Genomic DNA, 15,793 nt, shown 5'->3' on the forward strand with positions numbered 1-15,793 from the left:
GGAGCCAGCCAGAGTTTGGTCCTGTTACTTGAACCGTATTCTCGAAGCTCAGGCTGTCCGGCAGTGAGCGAACACGAAACTATTTTCGCTGACCACAGCGTGATCAAGGCTGCGTTATTCCCCTCCTCCTCCAGTCAAGGCTTGCCGAGGGATTAAATCAGCCCCCAGCCTTGGTGGCCTCGGTGCCTGGTGGTCTTTTTATACCACGGTGTTTCTTCTCCTGGGGAAGAAAATACAGGCCATTCAGACAGTTCCTTCCTTGCAGGAGGCCGAACTGTCTTGGGGACCGTATCTGAGATGTCAGCAGGGGAGCTGGCCACGGCCCCCACTGTCCCGTGACCTCCTGGTCAAGCCCGGGAACCGGTGTTGGGAGAGGGGGCTGAGCCCTCCCTCTGCCATCAGACCGCACAACTCCCTCAGCTGGAGAGAGCTGGATGCCCCACCCCGGTTTGCCAACGGTCCAGCCCGGTGGGGTGTCCGTCCCAGGCTGAGAGGCGGGTCAAGGGACCAGGCGGCCCTCACTCAGCTGGGGCAGCTCAGACAGGACAGACCCAGGGACACCCCCACCCCTGAGGCCCTCACACCTGGAGCCTGAAGTAGGGAGTTTGGAGGTTGGGCCCGAATGCAGGAGGGTCCGTGGCCACCATGGAGATCTCGCTCCAGCGCCCGTGGCGGGCTACCGTTAAGGGTCCTCACGACTCCCGTTTGGGATTCTGTGGTTTTCTTTTCTTCTTTTTTTGTAAGTGCACTTTTCCGGTGATTGTAGGGTCCCAGAAACTAACTCAGCACTTAGAGGATTAAATGAATTGGTAAACGATAAATGCTGCCTGGCATCAGAGGTGGCTCTTTTTTTTTTTATTTCTTTTAAAGTTTATTTATTTTGGAGGGGGAGGGGCAGGAAGAGAGAGAGAGAGGATCCCAAGCAGGCTGTATGCTCAGCAAAGATGCAGGGCTCGAACTCACAAAACAGTGGGATCATGACCTGAGCTTAACCGACTGAGCCCCCCGGGCGCCCCCAGAGGTGGCCCTGAAAGCAGCGGATGATACAACGGGAGATTTCAGCCGGGAATCCAGCCCCGGCCGGCTCAGACCTAAAGCACAGGGGCTCGCCTGTGCTGGCGTGCGAGGCATCGGGGGGTCGTGAGGTCGGGGCGTGCGCCCTGCCGAGGCGTCTGTGTCGGGCGGGAGGGCGGCCCCGGTGTCGGGAGCAGCTCGGGTCATCGAGGCCTCTCCTCACAGCAGTGCCAGGAAAGCAGCCCCGACCGCATCACACTCTACAGCCTGATGATGAAGCCCATACAGAGGTTCCCGCAGTTCATCCTCCTGCTGCAGGTGAGGGCACGCGGGGTCGTGGGCAGGGACCCCGAGCGAGCGTGGACACGGCCTCGGGCCCCACCCGCGCTCTCGTGCGCGGGTGGAGGTGGCCGGACTCCCCGGGGCGGAGAGGAACCCGCTCCCTCTGCCAAGTCAGGGTCGGGTCCAGGGTTGTGGGGAAAACGTCCCATCCTCTGTGCCCTGGGGGCGGGCGCAGGCTCAGGAGACTGAGTGGAGACTCAGACCGACCGTGCCGGCCGTGAGCTTGGTGCACAGACGGTCCAGGGAGCAGGAGGTTCCCCGGAGAAGAGGTTTCCCAGCGGACCTTCCCCGTTGTTCAGACTAATGCTATTCAGACTAGTACATGTGTTGTTTCTGACAGGACTGGTTCTGAACGGGGGTACGAAATACCGTCCCGGGAAGCCCGGCCCGCTCCCGTGTGACGCACTGTCCGTGTGTACCCCTTGTCCACTCCAAAGCCCGTGACCCCGCGACCGGGGGCGCTCTGCACCCACCTCCCGGAACTGCCTGAAAATGGCATTTCTGAGGACGGTCCCACTGGCCCCTGCGGCGTTGGGTCTCTTAGATCCCTCAGCTTGCCCTCCTGAGGACGTCGGGCGGCTTTGCCCGGCTTACCGACTCCTTTTACGCAGAGGAGTCGTGAAAATAGGAAGAAAAAGGTACAGACGTGAAACGTGAACATCGGCTGCTTCTGTGTTACTCTCGTCTTTCTCCCTTTTCCACTTGTGTTTCCCGGCGCGTGTCCAGTCACACGAAAGTGTTAGATCAGGTGTCTGGTTTCCAAACGCCTGGGTCTGAATGTTAATAACAAAAGCCCGCTGATTTCCCCCTGAGATCAGAATATCCGGGAAACGCGTTTTATTCCTCCAGTCGACAAGTATTTGCCAGGCTCTCCGAACGTGAGGCTCCAGGCCTGCGTCCGTCCACCGCAGAGGGTGGCAGAGGGTGGTGAGGAAGAAAGGTGTCACATCCAGAAACCAGTTAGCTCCTTGTTTAGCTAGACGGGGACCAGCCTCCCGGGCCACAGGTGCTGGCGGTCGGTAGGTCACGACCCAGGCGCCAAGAGCAAAGACGGAAGCACTTGTAACCCGTGCGGTGTATGTTCGAGTGCTTGGGCAGACCGCGCTTAGTGACGTGCTGCTAAGTGATCGCCGGTCGCCCGCGTTTACCGCGTGCGCCGAGGTACTGTCGGGTCGTCACACCTCGCTCGTGAGTAGCGTTTTGTCCTTAGTTAATTAAAGTCGGACGTAGTCTGCAGTCTGGCTTGTCGGCTTTTGGTTAGCCGTTAATAAATGACGGCAAACCTTTGGCCCAGGGTTTTACCAAAATCAATTTTTCCAGAAGGGTGAGAAGGCCGTGGGCAACAGAACAAAAGCATCTCAGGACAAGCTCTGAGCCTCGTACTGCTTGAGAGCAAGGACATGGTCCTGGGTGACGTTTCTCTGATTTTTGTCTAAGAGCAGTGCCCTTAACAAAAGGAGGCGTGTTGCTGTCCCCCCCGCCCTTGTTTCCTGGGGCTGTGGTGTTCCTCCCCCACCCCTCCCCGTCCTACCTGGGCACCCGGGAGACTCACCCGAGATGTCTCCAGACGTGTGAGCGGGCTCCCTGGTGGCCCGCCCTCTGTCCCTCAGGGTTCACTCTGGGGTGGCTCAGGGAGGGTCCGGGTTACTTAGGAAGATGCACAGCAGGAGCCGGACGGGGTGAAGCTTGTGCACCTGAGAGGGCTGCGTGGGGGCGCCCGGAGACCCAGCTCCCAGGAGCTGGAGGACAGTGCCCTCCCTCCCTCCTGAACTGTCAGTGTGTGGGGAGGGACGGCCTGGTGACTGGCATGCTTCCTTCCCCTCCTGTGACCCGTCAGCACCCTGCCCTCCTTGTCTCTGTGCTGATCCCTGGCTCTCCTGTGCCCGGGCCCCTGTGGCGCCAGGACCCCGCAGCCTTCCCTGAACCTTCCCCGCTCTCCTGGGCCTGCGGGTTCCGACACGTGGTCCTCCTGGAATTCGTCTCGCTGTATCCCGCTCCTGTCTCCTGTCCTGCGTTGTCCCCAAATAAGTAACAATCCGGAGAGAACGACAGACTCCCCTCTTCCCTCACGTGGTTCTGTCCCGGCATCTGGCGGGTCCTCCCTGCTGCTTGTCCTGATGGCGCTCAGATAGCAGGTAGATGCTGCCAGCAGGTGACGGTGGAGCCAGAACCCATCGTGAGACTGTCGACTTCCCTTGCCAGGATTTGATGTGACTCACGGGGGCGCAGATGTATCGCAGCTCAGTATATAGTGTTCGTTCAGACCAGAAGTATTTCATCATTTGTGCGGTGCTTTGTTTTTTCCCGATAGAAAACGAAAAGCAGGTTTAGCAGACGAGGGTGCCATTGAGTTCGAGCTCGGGTTAAGCAGGTGTTAGCATGGGGAGGCTGAGTGGAGGGCCAGGCTGGCCCGAGGGGGGGCGCGTCCGCACGCGTCTGCCACCCCCAGCAGAGGTCAGCACGTCGTCTGTGGCAGCTGGAACGCGGAAGGGCCTGTGTGGAATCGAGGTGGCGACGTCAGGACTGTCACTTAGATGTCACTCTTGAGAGCGTCCCCCGTGTTTGACCCACGTGACGTCATTCTGTTGGTGACCACGTCACTCCCTGCCGCACATCCTTCCTGCAGCCTGCTCGTCCCTTTGTGGCCCTGCAGGCGCGGACAGAGGTTTCTGGCAGAGGTGGGGCACCCGGGGTGGGGCGAGGCCCTGCCGTGTGCGGGGAAGCCGGGGCTGCGGCCCGAGGTGCCCCAGCAGCCGTGCCCACTTGGCGTTCGGGAACGGACCTGTTGAAACACAGCAGCTGGAGCCGTGCGTGGGGCCGGGCTCCCTTGGTCCGGCTCCGCCAGAGGGAAATGGTCTAGGCCTGACCTTGAACACCGCTGCCGGGCACGGGACGTTTCCGAGATGTGGTGTGCCTGTGATTATGGTGCCTGTTATTGGAAAACGCTGGCTTCCTCCATCAGCAAAGCCACTGAGTGAGTTTGTTTTTGCACAAGGAGCCGCTCTGGTGTTCAGCCAAACCGTGAGTCAGCTAGCTTACCATCCTGGCCGCCGTGCTCATTCTCTTCCTCCCCACAAGTAGCCCGAGCGCTGCTGGCTCGTGCGCCACGTGGGTGTTGGCCGGACGCATGCCTATGCAGCCGTCTGCGCCTCCGCACCAGCAAGCACGTGCCCCCTGTTCACCGTGTTTCTTCTCCCCAAGGACATGCTGAAGAACACGTCCAAAGGGCACCCTGACCGGCTGCCCCTTCAGATGGCGCTGACGGAGCTGGAGACGTTGGCGGAGAAGCTCAACGAGAGGAAGAGGGACGCTGACCAGCGCTGTGAGATCAAGCACGTGGCCAAAGCCATAAACGAGCGATACCTGAACAAGGTTGCCCGAGGCGTCCCGGTCTGGGCTGGTGTTCGGTTTGCTTTGTACTAATGAGCCACCCGTATGTCACCTGCTTGCTACTAATCTCGTGGACGCTTTGCAGTGACGCCGTGGCCCAGAGCCCTGGTCTGGAAGCCGGTGGGGAGCGTCAGGCGGGTCGTGGCACATTTTCTTGGGGAAGGGGCTCCCACGGTCATTAGACCCGCAGATGGGTCCGGGACCGCCATGGCGGTTTTCATCAGCTCTTGTAGCTGAATCTGTTGCCAGAATGCAGTATTTCCTTTTGGATGGTCACGATAAAATCAGGAAGTGTTGCTTACGTTCTCACCTGCACCTTTCTGTGTGTGTCCTAAGCTGTGTTCATCATGGAAACGGGCCAAAATATGGCAGGAAAGCAGCTCCTGGGCAGAGCTCTGTTTCCTGTTTACGTTCACAACTCCTTTTCCTGCGACACTAAGCTGGTTTTAGGTGGGCTTTTCCATAGCTATGCATGGCTGTGGCCCCCGGAAGAAGTTATTGACAGGAGCTGTCAATAGATAGATAGATAGATAGTTATCTATCATATGTATCGTTGCTAATGTCACCTTTTGTTTTTGTCATTAAGGGTAATTTCTGAGCACAAAGTGACACTCAGTAGTTTAACTACGAGAACTTTACTGTATTACGTTTTAAGGAACGGGTTTTCCTGATTTTCTAAGTGATTTGTATGGGAATTTCTATGAGCCAAAAATTGCATTAAATGACAGTTTGCGTGGTTGAGAGTCATGCCCGCTTGTGGTCACAGCGTTTGCAAACCCGTGCAGCACAGAGTGGGCCCAGGCGGACGAGGAGGCAGAGCCGTGTCGCTCACTACCGATTCCGTACCTGTGCTCACAGCCCCGTTACCCTGTGAGCACGTCAAGAATAGGTAGGCGGTGAGCTCGGCCGCTGCAGATTTACAATCCAGACACGCTACTGATCATCTGGGCTGAGGGTTCCAGATGTCCTTTTGGGCTGAATTGTTGCAAGAAGTCCGACTTCTGTGTGACTTACTTCAGTTTACTAATTAATACAAAGCATGTCTCCGAAGACCAAGGCTGTCGTGTTTGGCTCAATGAAATAAAATGTGGGGAATCACGAGAAGCAAAGATGTTTCCATAATTGTTACCCTGGGAAGAGTAAGACCAAGTAGCATTGCACTCGTAAGTACTCTCGGCTGTGCGGTGTTGTAAAGAACAGAGTGGTGGCCAGGTGTGGACGGCGGTGTGTGAGGAATGGAGCAGGCACTCGGGCACGTCATCTAAGGAGAAGGGAATATGATGAGCGCCGGGTGGAAACCAATGAGCCCTCCTTGCCGGAGGCATTGTGTTTACGAGGACAGGGTTAGTCTCCTCACGCTGTTCAGGATAACTACAGACGCTGGCCATACAACTATTTAGCTTAAAAAAAAAAGCCACTTTCTGAATTCTTAATAGCATACATATGAAGCGTGCTTGCCTTGAAATTACATGGACTCTCCGTGAGAAAAATCTGTAAACGTTGACACTCTATATGCCTGTATCTTGCAAGACTTTTGCTCACCTGTTTTCTTCTTTTGATGAACTTGATTGTGGGAACCGTGTCGAGCGTGACCTTGAATGTTCAGCTTCTCAGCAGTGGGAATCGGTACCTCGTGCGGTCTGACGATATGATCGAAACCGTGTACAACGACAGAGGGGAGATCATGAAAACCAAGGAGCGTCGGATCTTCATGCTGAGTGACGTGTTGGTGTGTGCCACGGTCAGCACACGGTGAGCGTCCGCCGCGGCCACCAGGGTATCTTCACGCTCGCGTGCGGGGCGCGTCCCGGCTGAGCGGGTGACTCCATGATCGCTCCCGTCCGTGCTGCGCTGGTCTGTGTGCACGTCTTCGTTCCTCTCCTGGGATTGCGGGGGGCCAGGTCCCAATCAAGCCGAGGGTTTGCGGAGAGTCGGGTCCCCAACAAGCTGAGGGCTAAATGGGTGCAGTGTTGGGGTGCCCAGGGGGCTCAGCTCGTTAAGCGTCCGATGTCAGCTCAGGTTATGGTCTCAGGGACAATGGGTTCAAGCCCCGTGTCAGGCTCTGTGCTGACAGCTCACAGCCTGGAGCCTGCCTTGGATTCTGTCTCCTTCTCTCTCTCTCTGCCCCTCCCCTGCTCACACTCTGTCACTCTCTTAAAAAGCATGAATAAACACTTGAAAAATTAAAAAAATAATAAAGGGGTCCATTGTTAAGTCGCCAGGTCACTGCTGGAGGAGATTAGGGATGTTTGGCCTATTTCTCTTTAAACGTAAGGCCAGTGTTGGAACCAGAAGCTACATTGAGTTTCTTTTATTTGCCTCCTAAATCATTCTGCAGTCTTGTTGTGATCATTGCTCACTCAGATTTTTCTCCTTAGCTGCCTCTCTGTGAATACATTTTTGATGAGTGCGTCTTATGTAATTATATTGGAGGCATTTATGTTCACTGTGAAACCGAAGAAACGAGGGTATAGTGCTTCAGCATTTCCTACACTTAAATTTGTTTATTGTTAGAACTGCTTCCCAGGGTGCCTGGGGGCTCAGTCGGTTAAGTATCCAACTTCGGCTCAGGTCATGATTTCACCGCTTGAGAGTTCGAGCCCTGTGTCGGGCTCTGCTGACAGCTCAGAGCCTGGAGCCTGCTTCAGATTCTGTGTGTGTGTCGCTCTCTCTCTGCCCCTCCCCTGCGCTCGCTCGCTCGCTCTCTCTTTCTCTCAAAAATAAATAAAGATTACAAAAAAACCTCCCAACACCTAGAATATTGTAGCTGGTTGAATCTGAGAAGTTACACGAAGAGGTGGATTGTAAGGGAACTGAGGTAAAATGGCATGTTTTGAATTGAATGCTCTGGGTGCTTTATAAAGTCACACACGCTGACATCCTGAGCCAGCTCGTCATGGCTTGAGAAGGATTGCTGTTCACGCTCAGGAGCTTGGGAGACGGTTTCCAAACCACTGCCTGCTTGAAATCGCCCACCGTGTGTGTTTACAGCGTGGAGACTGGCCAGGGAGACAGTGAGGCCTTCCCCTCCCAGCGGAAGCCAGGCATTAGGCCCTCCCCAGCACAGGCTGAGTGGGGCCCCAGCGGACAGCCGGGCGGGAGAGTCTCTATGGGCTTACGCTGCACAGCCTGGGTTCCAGCCCCGTCCCAGCCCGGCCTTCTCAGGACATTGGGAACCACCCCATCTCGCTGAGCCTCACACCCGTGCTCATATGGTGGGGAAGCCAGCCACCCCTGGGACCTCTGTGAGGGTCCAGCCCAGGACCATCGTCAGACTTCCAGCTCAGCGCCTGGCACGGTCCTGCCCAGTAACCATCACCTCTGTTAGGGCTCCTCCTTGGCCACACTTGATCTGAGGCAGCTACGAGATAAGGCTGGAAAATCTACCAATTTTATTTTATATTGATTATTATTTCTTTTAAAGTTTATTTATTTTGAGAGAGACAGAGACCGTATGAGTGGGGGAGGGGCAGAGAGAGAGAGAGAGAGAGAGAGAGAGAGAATCCCAAGCAGGCTCTGTGCTGCCAGCACAGAGCTGATGTGGGGCTTGAACTCACGAAACCGTGAGATCGTGACCTGAGCCGAAACCAAGAGTCGGGGGGTTAACTGACCGAGCCGCCCAGGCGCCCCTGGGAAATCTACCAATTTTAAACGACCACCCCCTTTGGCAAGAATCCTGTTTGTTTGGTCCCTGTCAGTGGCTCAGCCTTTATCGTTCAATTTGCCGTGGCCACACTTTGACCTCTGGAAGCAGCCACGTTTGGTGTGGTCTGGTCCCTGCCTTCGTCCACATGTAGAAAGGAGCAGCCAGTGGCGTCCGTGCGTTGTGAGGTTTGTCCCGAGTCTGGACGCCCGGGGAGGCTTGCGGGGTGTGTCTCCCCAGCAAGACCTTTCTGCTCTTGGCTTCCCAGCCCGTGTGCTGCTTCCTGCAACACGGAAGTTAATGGCACGTGGTTAGCAGCATGGCTCCCAGGCTTAACTGCCCAGGAAGCACCCCCACCCCCCATTCCCAGGTGAAGCCAGTGCCTTTTCCCCACACTGGCTCTGGGCGAGGCTGCCCCAGATGCCCCCTGCCTGCCCGGGAGGTGCTGCCGTGAAAGATGAGATCACACAGTGAGATGACTTTGTAGACAGCTCAGCACAGAGCAGATGTGGGTGTTTCTTGCCCAACGTATTTGCTGTTCGTAAGCAACCTTTGTCTGAATGTAGTGGGAGGGCCACCCTCCCTGCACGTGGCATCATGCATCTCGTGGGCAGCCCAGGTGCGTGATCCACCAAAGGAGCCGCGTCCTTTTGGTTCTTTTGAAATTTGTATGTAATTTTAAAAATTTCAAGCCGAATAAGAAACGAATGAATCCTTAAAAATGGATGTAGCTGTGTTAGCTGCCAGGTCTATTTTTTAAAATAATGCCCAGGCTGTGGCATAGATCCCGAGTTTTGACACCTTTTTACAAAGTGAGTAAAGAGGAACAGTTCAGTTCCCCCTGATGTGTTATCAGCGACTCTCCTGGAAGGTGGTGAAGGGAGGACCCACTTTGCTCTGGCTGAGATGTTAAAATAGCCCCAGGAGACCCCCTGATAACCTCAGAACATCGAGATCCCAAACCTCTGCAGAAGCAAAGATTTTTGATTCAAATAGGATGGGTAGAAATTTGAGGTCAAGTTCACAAACCTCTTCATTTTTAAATATAAAGCACATCTAATTCATAGAACTCAGTCTTTCATTTCCTAGCAGCGTCTGAACTTTGCCTTCTCCCCCTTCCCATGTGGGCTACAAGCTGAAAAGCAAACCCTTTCATAGCAGAGAGAGGTCCAGGAGCTTTGGTCCCAGCTGACTCCTATCAGGTCAAGGATTTCAGTTTAAAGCATGCTGTCTGACATTTTGGTTATTCCCAAATACATTTTGATTGGAAAAAAAAAAATCTCGAAAGCAAATTGATTATCAGTAGGAGTAAGAACATTGACTGCTTCAGAGGGGTGGGGTTTTCCTGGTCACATGGAGGGCCTCAGGGTGCTGGCAGCCCTATAGCCTGGACTGGGGGGTGGTCACACAGGTGTCTGCTCTGGCATTTTCCACCTACCTGAACCAGTATGCTTGGTATGTTTCTCTGCGTGCTTCATTTTATCGTTAAAGAAGAAAATAGTCTATGTAGGTCATGGGATTTTTTTTTGTGTAAATTCTACACAGCCAATAAGTAAAAAATATTTTTAATATTTGTTTACTTTTGAGAGAAAGAGACACACAGAGCACAAGCAGGGGAGGGGCAGAGAGAGGGGGAGACACAGAATCTGAAGACACAGAATCAGCTCCAGGTTGAACCACAAGATCATGACCTGGGCCAAAGTCGGATGCTCAACTAACTGAGCCACCCAGCTGCCCCCACAGTCAATAAGTATTTTAAACATGGAGTATGATGACATGATTCAATCTTATTAAAATGCTTATGCCACAACCAACAGTACGAGGAACTTTAAGGTTTATTCAAATGAAATGACCAGAGAATATCTCTGTCCACATAGGAGAGTTTCCCTGTTAACAGTATTTGCCAGAATCCATGAGCATCTTTGCTCAAAGAGTCATCAGGGGTCTTCCAGTTCATTCCCTCTAAGCTCTTGTGGGAAACTGAGAGCTCTCTGGGAGATCAGCATTCGTGTTCTCCCGTTTTCCTGGATTAGACAGTGAAGAATTCCTACCCTCTCATCTAAGGGGAGGCCTCATTATGGAACCAAGTGGTAACTGTTGGTAAGAAGGTCATGAGCAGGATGTTTCAATAGGTGGATGTTACTCACCTGACTAAGGGATATAAAAAGTATCAAGACTTGCACTCGTAATTAACCATGAAATAACGATGTTTCAGCACCTCGGACAGCAGCACGATGTCCACCAGCCAAAGGTATTTGTTAAAGTGGAGTGTTCCTCTCGGACACGTAGAAGTAATAGAGTACGGCAATAATGAAGGTGCTGGAGAAAACAGGTGTCCCCCGGTGTACCCACCTGAGAGCCTGGCGGTCGTTGCCAACGCTAAGCCAAGTAAGTGACACTTTTACTAACGTGCTTGTGCGTCGTGGGGCTGGCATCTGCACTGACCTAATAGACCCTGTTTCCGTGGCCTCAACATGAATCCAAGGACCCAGGTAGATGGTCAAGCCGTTGGATGATGTCGTCTTTGGCGCCTGTGTTTTATGTTGGCTGACAAGTGTAGACTGAACCCTCATCTTTGAGCTTGTCTCCACTGGTGTGCATCCTGTGGGTTTATGGGGAAGCCCCATCACATGGGTGCATTCAGTCTCCCCAGGTTTGATTTCTGTTGTGTTCTGCATTTCCCACATAAGCAGTTAAGGCTCTGGCTCCTGTCTCCTGAGTGTGCACTGAGTTGCCACACAGGACATCCTTGAGTGTGTGGATCTGGGTTGTAGGTTCAGCTCTGCGTGGACCAGCCCGGGAAGCCCTTTGTCTCTTCCCCAGGCTCCTCGTGGAGGGGGTGCTGGGCTGTGCGCCTGACGGGGTGAGATGAGCCAAGGGAGTCCTGATAACTTTGGCAATGCTTCAACAGTTGTGTAATATTTCTTACTAAATATTACTGTGGTCTTTGGACTGTGGATTTTGGAATAGCATAGTATTCATGACTTTCTCCTTCCCTCTCTCTTTTAATCCAAATAAAACCTGGCTGAGTTTCACTCACTTGCTGGCCTCTGCCTGAGTTATGAATGAGAACTTTCAGTAAGCCTTTTTATGCAAGGAATGAGCCTTTATATTAAACATTAATGCTTTTGAAGTATGTATTTTGAAAGAGAGAACATGAGTGGGGGAGGGGCAGAGAAAGGGAGACACAGAATCTGAAGCTGTCTCCAGGCTCCTGGGTGTCAGCACAGAGCCCAACGTGGGGCTCGAACCCACGAACTGTGAGATCATGACCTGAGCTGAAGTCGGACGCTCAACCAACTGAACCACCCAGGCAACCTAGGGATTGTTGCGTCTGAAAGGAAGGGCTTTAAGGTCAGTGTGGAGCTGCGTGGACTTGGGGACCTGAGACGCTGCTTTGGGGCCTAGCGGCCCTTGTCCCATGTTTCATCCTGTGTTCCTCTTGCTCTCGTGGCTTCTGTTACATGTGCGGTCAGACGCCGGGAGAATGAAGCATTGGGTCAGAGAAGGAAAACTGAATCACTGCTGGTTACTTGGTAAACTGTCTGTTTCTCAGAACAACAAAGAGCAGAATGAAGGTGGCTGGTGATGTTCAGGTGATACCAGCTTCTCCAGGAGAAAGAGTTAACGTGCTTGTCCGTCCATGGAGGAATCGCCCATCGTTAACAGACTGTGGCCATGGAAGGGTTTGATTGGGAATTTTCTGGACGCAGCTTTCCAGATGGAAAGGCCTCAAGGAAGCTCCAGGAAGCAGTGTTCGTGGCCCTGGAGTCCTGGGAAGGGCACTTTGCAGGGTCACTGCCCACCCTGATGTCCCGGTTTCCTAACACAGTCATTTAATGGTGTCAGTTCTGTGTTGGACGTGTTACTTGTTTCAGCATTAACATTTTTATCATGGTGTTCCTACAGTACGGCTCACCCACCTTACGTGGACAGTGGGCGTTACCTTGGCGGTGACCGGTGGACAGACACTGCCCAGAGCTGGGGGTCCGGTGGGCACCGAGACTACAGTTCAGGAGGTCCCCACACACGGACGTCTGTGGGACGTCTGTTTGCTGGGTTCCAGGTTTAGGGGTGCAGCTTTGCTGTGTGGCCATCAGTCCCGTGGTTTCCCTGTCCACACGGTGGATTGCAATTTTAGCTCTGGGCTCCGAAAAGACCGGTGTGGAGTAAATGTGTTTGGTGGTTTAAATGCCTCCCAGGTTAATGATAATTTTTTTTTTTAACAAATTAAAATGTGTAGATTCCGTGTGCGTTAGAAGACCGAACTCAAGTCGGGCTTCTCCGGGGCAATTTCAGGCTTCTGGGCAGGGGGTCTGGGCTCCTGTGCTCCAGAGGCGCCAGCTGGGAACGTGGTCACTGGCGAGTTCTGCAGCAGGGGTCATCCCACCTGGTCCAGACTCATCAGGAATGAGGGACAGTCTGCTGTTGGGGCCAGAAAGTGACCCACTCTGTGTAGCCGATCCATAGTATTGACCTCCTTCGCACCAGCCTGCGGCCGGCGAGCGGCTTAGTTTTCGTGCAGATAGAACCGTGCCCGTCCACGAGTCACGGTGCAGCAGGCCTGTGCCCAGCGGCTCAGGGTTTTTATAGAACGGCTTCAGATGCGCCCACACTGCTTGTGTTCCTTCGGATTCTCTTGATTTGTCATGCCTCGATTATTTCGAGCCGCGAAGTAGGAACGATTGTGCTCTGTGGATAGCCGCATGACTCTCCTGCTGTTGGGATGGCTGTGCTCTGAAAGCCAGCCCGGAAAATTCGGTGTGTTATTCAGTGCTGGAGATGGAGTGTGGGCGTCACTGCGTAGCAACCACTGTCAGGAGCTGCCGGCGTGGCCGCCGTGCGTGGGCCCCAGGAGCCGCACACACGCCTCGTCCCCAGAAGAGCTGCCGGGTCCGCCTCCCCGGCCCGTGACGTTTCATTGGCGCTAACGTCTGCGCTGCGGGCCAGTGCCCCCGGGTGCGTGCCGGGTCCTCTGCGGCCCCACCGCTTCGTTGCAGAAAACAGGCCTCTTGAAGTTATTTCGCAAAATTCCGTGCTTTGTTCCGGGGTGACTGAAAAGTTTTCACGGACACTGAGTCGGAGCTGGCGACCTCAGGGCCCCGTTGCCGCCTCCGCCCCCACGGCTGGGTTATGTGCACGGGGCCGCAGCCTGTCTGGGAGTGCATTCACGGGAGAATGAATTTACCTGTCGCCAGAGACAAGGTGTTTTCTTTCTTTTTTAACGTTCATTTATTTATTTTGAGAGAGACAGAGAGAGCTCACGTGCACAAGCAGGCGAGGGGCAGAGAGGGAGAGAGAGAATCCCGAGCAGGCTCCACGCTGTCAGTGCAGAGCCTGACGCGGGGCTCGAACTCATGAACCGTGAGGTTGTGAGCTGAGCTGAGATCAGGAGTCAGAAGGTTACCCGACTCAGCCCCCAGGCACCCCAGGGTTTTCCTCATGCAGGGTCCTTACAGCCTCCGTCCGTTCACCGGCACGTCTGGGGCACCCCCAGTTTTCAGGGAACTGTGCTAAGGGGGGGCCGGGGAGGGGACGGGGTCTTCACTGGAGGAGACCCACCGTCGCCTCTTCAAACACGTCCCGAGGAGAAGGTCTTCAGACGTCTGGAGAAATGGGTGCAGGCTGAGCATGTTGTGGGGGAGCGCGTGCGACTGTGTAGGATTCCGTCCCGTCGCCGTCCCTGAAGATGAGTGTGAAAGTCACCGGCGTGGCTGTACTTGTCCGTCCTCGGGGGCACACAGGGCGGGCGGGACCGGCACCTGCCCAGAGTGTTGCTGATTTTCGTGGGGCCCCATGGCGGGCTCTGCACGGACAGCTCGGAACCTGCCTCAGATCTCTGTCCCCCCCACCGCCCCATGTGCTGGGCCACGTGCACCGTGAAAACACAGGGCACCTTGTTCACAATTCTTAAGGATTCTGAGTCACGGTCAGTGGAGCCTGGAACCAACCAGGAGACCTGGTTTCTTCTGGGCCACGCCTGAAAAACCGTCCCGGTGGTCACATGGGTCAACTTTACATCCTGTTCTTCCCTAATAGTACGTTTGTGATTTAAGATAATTTTGGCTAACAACATATGTACTCAATTTCATTTACTGAGTGTCGATGCCCAACCCGGCCCAGCCTCGTGCTGAGCTCTGAGGGCAGCTCTGACCACTGGCTCCTGGGCTGACGCCGCGAAGCTGGTGCCGTGGAAACATGAGCCCCGAGAGACACCTCTTGCTCACTCAGTGGAGCCTCCCCTCGTCCCTGGGTCGGAGCTCCTGCTCCGCCTGTTGCCGGTTACCGTCGAGGGGACGCGAGGCGGTATATTTCCGTGGACGTGGGAGAGAAGTGTGGCTACCACTGCACGTCCTTCAAAGTATGGGCTGTGAGTGTGGTTCTGTGTGCGAATCCTGCCTGTGTGACTGTGGGGGGAAGTGACAGAATACTTGGAACTGCGTCCTGTGACCTGCAGGCCGCCCTGAGTCCAGGGCAGCAGGGGGGGCGGGCCCTGGAGGGACGCTGTCCCCCTCCCCCCTCCCCCCGGACACGAGAGTCCTGTCTGTGTTCCTGTTGTTCACATTAGAGACAGCGCACTGGGGAGCCCACTCTGGTGTCGGATGACCCTGGTTACGGGAAATTTGGTTTGCGTCCGGTGCCGTGTGTAGACACCGCTTACCGCAATGACATCAACAAGGCTTAGAGAACACCCAGAGTGGTAAACCGTCCGTCAGAGCCAGAGCGTGAGATGCTCTGTGAAACAGCTCACCGGCTCGGGTCACAAAGTTGAGGTCATGAAAGACAGACGCCCAAGGAACGGGCCTAGACTGGAGGAGAGTTAAGGAGACCACAGCAGCTAAGTGCGTGTGGGACCGCGCACCGAGATGACGTGAGTGGGGAGGCTGCATGTTACTTAGCGGTGCTGTGTCCGTGTGGCTCCGTGAGATCGCGGCGTCCCGGGACGCAGGGCGAAGGGCGTACGCGGGGGACCTCTGTGCATCTTTCTTATGTCTGAAATCATTCCATAGTTAAAACTTAGAAAAGGAAAAAAAAAAAAAAAAAAAAACTTAGAAAAGGAGAAACCACCAAGTGCTTGAAAGTACCCACTTTTTAAAAACATTCTAGGTCGACCGGAATCTTAATTTTAGTGCTTTCTCCCCCCGCCAGCGTAGGTGCAGACGGCGCTTCAGGTGCGTGCTGCTTGCTTGTTTTGCAGACCAGGTGTACGTGGGGCCGGGACAGCTGTACCAGGATCTGCAGAACCTCCTACATGACCTGAACGTCATCGGTCAGATTTCTCAGCTGATCGGTAACCTCAAGGGGAACTATCAGGTAACGGTCGAAGCCGCGTGACTCGGAATTCTTTTGTCACTTGTAAGTCCTTGTCAGAGCGTGGCCGTGCCTCCGGGTCCCACCAGACGT

General features: G+C 54.5%; 1 protein-coding gene across 5 annotated transcripts in view; it reads left to right on the forward strand.

Moving 5' to 3' along the window:
- ARHGEF10 (Rho guanine nucleotide exchange factor 10) overlaps nt 1–15,793 on the forward strand; it is a 103,943-nt gene that overhangs the window by 59,203 nt on the left and 28,947 nt on the right. For 4 of the 5 annotated variants that reach the window (XM_053900755.1, XM_053900756.1, XM_053900757.1 and 1 more), the window contains 5 exons: nt 1,240–1,332; nt 4,558–4,728; nt 6,353–6,498; nt 10,605–10,777; nt 15,588–15,703. In XM_053900755.1, coding sequence (XP_053756730.1) covers nt 1,240–1,332; nt 4,558–4,728; nt 6,353–6,498; nt 10,605–10,777; nt 15,588–15,703 — 699 coding nt within the window. The remainder of the gene's footprint in view (nt 1–1,239; nt 1,333–4,557; nt 4,729–6,352; nt 6,499–10,604; nt 10,778–15,587; nt 15,704–15,793) is intronic. The other variant, XM_053900754.1, reaches the window with a different exon arrangement.

The sequence above is a fragment of the Panthera pardus genome, unplaced genomic scaffold (genome assembly GCF_024362965.1).
Source record: "Panthera pardus isolate Hobbes unplaced genomic scaffold, ASM2436296v1 HiC_scaffold_13, whole genome shotgun sequence".
Taxonomy (NCBI): domain Eukaryota; kingdom Metazoa; phylum Chordata; class Mammalia; order Carnivora; family Felidae; genus Panthera; species Panthera pardus.